The 7,609-nt window shown below is 41.5% G+C and overlaps 1 protein-coding gene across 2 annotated transcripts in view; it reads left to right on the forward strand.

Annotated features, from left to right (window-relative positions):
* The window catches only part of LOC111957857 (ras GTPase-activating-like protein IQGAP2), a 90,277-nt gene that overhangs the window by 24,002 nt on the left and 58,666 nt on the right, over window positions 1–7,609 (forward strand). For both annotated transcript variants that reach the window (XM_023978900.2, XM_023978901.2), the window contains exon 3: window positions 5,498–5,654. In XM_023978900.2, coding sequence (XP_023834668.1) covers window positions 5,498–5,654 — 157 coding nt within the window. The remainder of the gene's footprint in view (window positions 1–5,497; window positions 5,655–7,609) is intronic.

The following is a 7,609-nucleotide window of genomic DNA, read 5'->3' on the forward strand; positions in this document are numbered from 1 at the left end:
TTGGGGACCTTTAATGCTGCGGAAGTGTTTTGGTACCCTTCCCCAGATCTGTGCTTCGACACAATCCTGTCTCGGAGCTCCTTCGACCTCATGGCTTGGTTTTTGCTCTGACATGCACTGTCAACTGTGGGATGTTATCTAGACAGGCGTGTGCCTTTCCAAATCATGTCCAATCAATTGAATTTACCACAGGTGGACGCCAATCAAGTTGTAGAAACATCTCAAGGATGATCAATGGAAACAGGATGCACCTGAGCTCAATTTCGAGTCTCATAGTGAAGTGTCTGAATACTTATGTAAATAAGGTATTTCTGTTTATTAAATTAGCAAACATTTCTAAAAGCCTGTTTTTTGCTTTTCATTATGGGGTATTGTGTGTAGATTGCTGGGATTTTTTACATGAAAAAAAAAATCAATTTTAGAATAAGGTTGTAACGTAACGATGTGGAAAAAGTCAAGGGGTCTGAATACTTTCCGAAGGCACTGTAGCTTTTTTTTGGCAGATTATTATCAATGATTTATCAACAGCTGTAGCAAGTTGTCCTGCATAGGAAGTCCTCACTGGTACCCTAATTTATAGAAATACCCATATAGGCTAGTAACACTTGGCCTGGCTAGCAGTTTAGTTTGGGCTAATGTGGACTGGTCACTGGTGTGGGATTTTTCCATTTGTCCTAGAGAGTAGTAGGCTAATATTAGGGCTGGGAATTGCGAGGGACCTCACGAAACGATATTATCACGATATTTAGMTGCCGATACGATATGTATTGTGATTCTATATGTATTGCAGCTCAATACTGTGATTTTGTTTTTTCCAAACGTATTGCTCACTATGTCTGCTGCAAAGATGAGAGAGCATGAGAAAATCAGTTATGGAAATAAGTGCTCAAAACATGTTGCCTCACTATTTAAACAGAAGATGAAGAGCTACTACCTTCCAAAAAAATTATCGATACTTGGAGTCAAAGTATTAATATCGTGATATGCAACTATCGACCCCATCCCGCATCACTAGCTAATATAGTGTTTAGCCTGGCCACAGGTCTAACAGTACCATTTTTATTTTTTTACACTGTTTGGACTCAGGCGACCTGCAAAAACGTTTAGGTGGCTCGCCCAAGGATTACAATGGCAGGAAAGAGTGGCTGAGGAGTTTTAAATACTGTTGTTGGAGCTGTGCTTCGCCATGTAGTTGTATACAACCAACCACATTGTTTCACTCCCGGAAGTGCAGCTTCAGAGGCTGGAGAGCTTTGTTACTGACTGAGCCAGGATATTCTTCTCCTCTCGTTCACTTTATCTCACCCTTGTCCTCTTTTTCTTGCTTGGTTTCTCTCTTTCCTCCCACCTCTCTCCTCATTTGCTTATGTAATAATACACTTTTCCTCTTATTTTCATCTGTGATTTAAAACGCCCACAATGGTGTGTCAGTAAAGCCTTCCCAGCATTGTATCTGTGTATGTACACTCTTGCGTTTCCCCTCTCCTCCACTACTTGAGCGCTAGCCAGTACAGAAGGCCGGCCCTCTCTCCAACCCATGCAACCAACTCTCATCAAGTGCTCACTGTGATCAGGCGGACATGGCATGGTGTGCTGTTATCTCTATCAGCCACCCACACAAAGCCCTCTGTGCCTCCAGTCACACCGCCTCTATTCCAGATTGGGATTTGTTATTGTTGTTTTTTTGGCGAGGGCAGGCCCTGGTTGTGTTTGTCCTGTAGTCCCCTGGGCCAGTTCAGTAGCCACAGTGCTGCAGTGTGTAGAATGTGGCCGTGGCACTGTTCCAAGATGGTGGATTAATGTCAGGTAGCGTTAGTGCAGAAGTATGCCGATCTGACACAGCGGATCTGACTGGTGTGCCGATCTGACACACCACTCAGATTCTTCAGGCCTGTTGCACTAATTTCCCACTTTCCCAGGCCATTATGGCTCAGCATGGCAGCATTGGACCAACTGATATCTAGGCCTGTATTCACAGTGTCTCCAGAATAGGAGTGCTGATCTAGAATAATAGTGAAGACATCAAAACTATGAAATAACACATATGGAATCATGTAGTAACCAAAAACGTGTTAAACACATTAAAATATATTTTAGATTCTTAAAAGTAGCCACCCGTTGCCTTGATGACAGCTTTGCACACTCTTGGCATTCTCTCAACCAGCTTCACCTGGAATGCTTTTCCAACAGTCTTGAAGGTGTTCCCACATATGCTGAGCACGTGTTGGCTGCTTTTCCTTCACTCTGCGGTCCAACTAATCCCAAACCATCTCAATTGGGTTGAGGTCGGGTGATTGTGGAGTTCAGGTCATCTGATGCAGCACTCCATCACTCTCCTTGGTCAAATTGCCCTTATATAGCCTGGAGGTGTGTTGGGTCATTTTCCCTACTACAATGTAGAAAATAGTAAAAATAAAGAAAAACCCTTGAATGAGTAGGTATGTCTAAACTTTTGACTGGTACTGTACATGTAGAGTTGCTTTTTCTGTGTCTGTCAACATCCTCTCATGTTTCCTTTGATATCAGAAAGCCATTMATTTGCCATAATACAGTTTGCTGTAATAAAATGTCCTTATGTACCGTAGAATCTTGGCATTCACCAGCAGGGTTTTGTTGAAGAATCACATCACTTTATAATTTTAGCAAATCCTCCTTAGCAAGACTGTAGAACAAACAAAGGACCTTACAATGAATGGCAGATGCAAGGAACTGTTCATTCTGCAATAAAACTCTACAATGAAGTTAAAGTGAGAGTTCACCCAAATTACAAATGTACGTATTGGTTTCCCTACCCTGTAAGCAGTCTATGGACAAGATATGACAACAATCCATGCTTTATTTTAGTTTCCCTGACACTGTTTCCACATGCTACCATTTTAGCATTTGTGGCACAAATCCCATTCAAGTCATGGGACCGGTATTAGCATTTTTCCATGCATCATGTTTAAATCCTCTAAGTGACTTTGTTGATCTTCACAATCAATTTGACATACTTTCTGATGATTTGGACATGATGTGTGGAAAATTATAATATCGGTCCCATGACTTGAATGGGATTTGTGGAACAAATGTTAGCATGTGGAAATGATGCCAAGGAATCTAAACCAAAGTCATACCTTGCCCATAGACTGCTTAAAGGGTAAGGAAACCAATGTGTCATTTTGTAATTTGGGTGAAATATCAATTTAAATGAATCAATCAACATGATGGGGTACCATGGCATGGACTGACTTGCCATAATAACGTCATGTTTGTTGTGGTTGTCCACACAGAGACAGTAAGTGCTGACAGAGGAGAGGGAATGGTGTGTTTGTTGGGTTGACACGTTTTGGGGCAGAGTGTTGTCTCTGCTGTGGTGGTTCAGCCTACAGACAGACGTTGACTTGTCATTAGTGGTTGCATGGAGGAGGGTAGGCCTGATGGAATGAGCAGGACAGAGGAGGCCTGATGGAGTGAGAAGGACAGAGGAGGCCTGATGGAGTGAGAAGGATGGAGGAGGGGAGGCCTGTTTAAAAATATATATATATATTATCATGAATGAAGTTGGACTTTACTGTGATTTTAATAATAACCTCTAACACCTTGTGTGTGTTGAACATCCCCCTCACACATTTGACAAGGAACTCACTTGTGAAACAAATCTTACTGTAACATTTTATAGGGAACTTAACATTATTCTCAACTGACACTTCACTTGCTGCAAGGTTCAACATCTAAATTGGTGGTTTCAGTTCAGCTTTCAAGGGTTTGTATGATTACTGTGGTAACGAACGCAACAGATGCATTCATATTGTAAATTTAAGCGTGATCTCTTCTCTCGCTCTCCCTCTGAGCACATGCATGACAATTTGTTTTACAGGATTTCACTCATCTTGACTCAAGACCCAGAATCACCTATAGGCCTACTGTTGAGTTTGTTGAGGACCAAACCCTTGTTCCCTGCCCCATATACTCCTCAACAGTTTACTCTTATGCCCCAAATAGTCTTCTATTAAACAGTTTACAGAAACCTAATGTATTGCCCAAAGGCATGCCTCTCCAACCCCCCTACACTGGTATGTTGGACAGTGAATGTGGGAGCTGGAACAATGGGCTCTTCTCTCTGGGTCAGTACCAGTCTATTAACACCACAGACCGAGAGGGTTTATCATCCTCAAGGATGTCAGTCAATTTATAGACACACTGACATGTGTTATGTCGGTATACATTGACTGACTGAATGTACAGGTTGATCGTGTAGTCTAATTCCTTAGATTAAGATTAGTGACTGGATGCACAAACCAGCCAGTCATGTGAAATACTGTACAGTCAATATGAACCCAAACCAGCTGATAGTGCTGTTTTGATCTTGGATTTAGAGATTTTGTAACAGTTGTGGGACTCCTTAATGACCCTTCCACCTGTGCCTTTCACTGAAGGCTTGATGTAATTTTTGTGACTTGCACGTGCCTCTCCAGGTGTGTTTGTGTGCTCACTTAGTATATTGTGAAATTTAAACCACTGCCACAGTCCTACAATACCTAATCCTTCAATACCATGAAATGTCAGGAAGCAAGGAGGATTCTTGCGGATGCAGACATAGACTTAAATAAAGCTTGTAGCCAACATACAGAAAGGTGGCCAGTTGTTTTTTTTTTTTTTTCTTGGGTGATGACTGATGATTTGGTTTTGTCCTGTGGACCATAAGACCTGAAGTGAATCCCAACAACCACCAGAGGAACGTTCTGAGTTAGCCTAGGTCTACTGCTGGTTTTCCCTTGACCGTGCTGCTCCTTCGGTAGGTGCAGAGAAAGCCAATATTGACTTATGTGGTGCTAGCGTAGGCGGCTTGTCAGTTAGCCTGGTAATGGCTCACATGCTCTTAGATCGCAGATCAACACGGGGCAAGGTGATGGACAGACCAAGGTTCTGTTTGTTTATATCTGCTTGTATCCATGACGACAGCTTTCATATTGAGGGAACCGTTAACTTGAAGCCAAGGAATGAGCGGGCAACAGGTTCAAAGTCAGACTTTGGTCCAAACATTTGCGTTTTGTTATCCATAAACTCCTCAAAGATGATGAACATATGAACCTATGATGTTCTGGGATCGGTGTCTCTGCTAGTGTTTACTTGGCCTCCAGTTAGCCTACGTAGGCAGGGTGGGACCCTACACCCTTCCTAACAAATCATCCAAAGGAAACGCTGGTATATGTTTCTATACAAATAACCCTGTGTTATTCTGTTGTGATATCAGTGTCTCTTCCCTATTGCTCCATATGAATGACTGGAGAGCTGTTGCCATTTTGTTGTGAGATCAGTTTCTGTTCTAGTCGTCTCCATATAAATGACTGAACAGATGTTGTCATCATTAGAATCAGCAGAACGGGCATCCCCATTCAGTTCAATTATGCCATAATGGGTGGAATGGTGGCCATTATTAGTGTCCCCATAGGAGCAAAGCAGGAAGTATATGTTTTGTTCCTTTTCTGAGATCAGTGTTTGTGTGTATACCCAGGTGGATGGAGGCGTGTGTAGAGGAGGAGCTGCCCTCCACCACAGATCTGGAGGAGGGTCTGAGGAACGGAGTCTACCTTGGAAAACTGGCCAAGTTCTTTGCTCCCAAGATGGTGTCTGAGAAGAAGATCTATGACAGGGACCAGGCCCGCTACAAGGTGACCTTTGTCCTCATATTGGAAAGATCTGGTACCGCAGGATACTCTAAGTAAATTGACACTTTTTCAGACTATGAATTGAACTAGGCTACAGAGTAAAACTGTCAGACACAGGATCACAACTGGGTGGCAGTCGGCGCTATCTAGTTCCTCCTCCCCCATACCCCACCTCTATCTAGTTCCTCTCCTCTCTCCCCCACACCACATCTCTATTAGAGGTCGACCGATTATGATTTTTCAATGCCGATACCGATTATTGGAGGACAAAAAAAGCCGATGCCGATTTATATAATATATACACTATCATACACATATAATATATACAATATCATACACACACACACACACACACATTTTTGTAATAATGACAATTGCAACAATACTGAATGAACAATGAACACTTTTATTTTAACTTAATATAATACATAAATACACGCACACAGCTCTGAAGTGACAATGATACTGAAGAGTCTGCTTAGGAGACAAATACTCTCAACTGTTTGAATAAAAATAGAGTTTAAGTTACCTGTGATGAATGTTGAAAACAAAAACTTTAATTTCTATATGAGGGAAATCCTATTTTAATAATGGGCATGGTAAGAATTGACAACCAAAGTGCGAGTCATAACTCCCATGACACCTTCTAGCAAAATCTGAAAAGCGGTTCCTTCATTTATTCCATAGGATATTTTTAGATTCACTTAAAATAAGGTCTGTGTTTCGTGTAGGCTTACATCACCGTGCCAATTTTATAACTGTGTAGATATCCATAGGACAAGGTAACTCTGATCAATATTGGCTAAATATAAGCGAAGATAAAAAAATGTGTAGAGTGGATTTATGAAAATATGTTGACAAACGTTACCTTATCCTAGTGAGATTTACACGGGTATCAAAACGTCGAGGCGGTTTAAGCCTGCACGAAACACAGACCTTATTTGAAGTAGATRWAGACATTCTCTATGGAAGACATGAACGGTAAAATAACGAAGGAACCCCTTTCAAATTCAGCCGCAAGTTATTACAGGAATTATAACGCGTCGACTATTTCTCTCTAAACCATATACCTTTGACTAATCCGGAAACTATCACCTCGAAAACAAAACGTTTATTCCGTTCCGTATTTTATCTAACGGGTGGCATCCATGAGTCTAAATATTCCTGTTACATTGCACAACCTTCAATGTTGTCATAATTACGTAAAGTTCTGCCAAATTAGTTCGCAAAGAGCCAGGCGGCCCAAACTGTTGCATATACCCTGACTCTGCATGCAATGAACGCAAGAGAAATTACACAATTTCACCTGGTTAATATTGCCTGCTAACCTGGATTTCTTTTAGCAAAATATGCAGGTTTAAAAATATATACTTGTGTATTGATTTTAAGAAAGGCATTGATGTTTATGGTTAAGTACACATTGGAGTAATGATAGTCATTGATTGATTGTTTTTTATAAGATAAGTTTAATGCTAGCTAGCAACTTACCTTAGCTTACTGCATTCGCTAACAGGCAGGCTCCTCGTGGAGTGCAATGTAATCAGGTGTTAGAGCATTGGACTAGTTAACTGTAAGGTTGCAAGATTGGATCCCCCGAGCTGACAAGGTTAAAAATCTGTCGTTCTGCTCGTTGAAAATAAGAATGTGTTCTTAACTGACTTGCCTAGTTAAATAAAGATTAAATAAAGGTGTAAAAAAATAATAATAATAATAAAAACAATTTTTTTCGCAAATCGGCGGCCCCAAAAATACGATTACGATTGTTCAATGAAACTGCCACACCCACCTCTATTCTAGTTTCCCCACCCCCCTCTACGTTCCTCTCCCACACCACCTTATAGTTCTCTCCCCCACGCCACCTCTATCTATCTCTCCCACGCCCTTCTCTTACTCTCGCCCCACACCCCACCTCTATGCTAAGATTCCTTCCCCCACACCCACCTCTATCTAGTCCTCTC

This window comes from Salvelinus sp. IW2-2015, linkage group LG33 (assembly GCF_002910315.2).
Source record: "Salvelinus sp. IW2-2015 linkage group LG33, ASM291031v2, whole genome shotgun sequence".
Classification (NCBI taxonomy): domain Eukaryota; kingdom Metazoa; phylum Chordata; class Actinopteri; order Salmoniformes; family Salmonidae; genus Salvelinus; species Salvelinus sp. IW2-2015.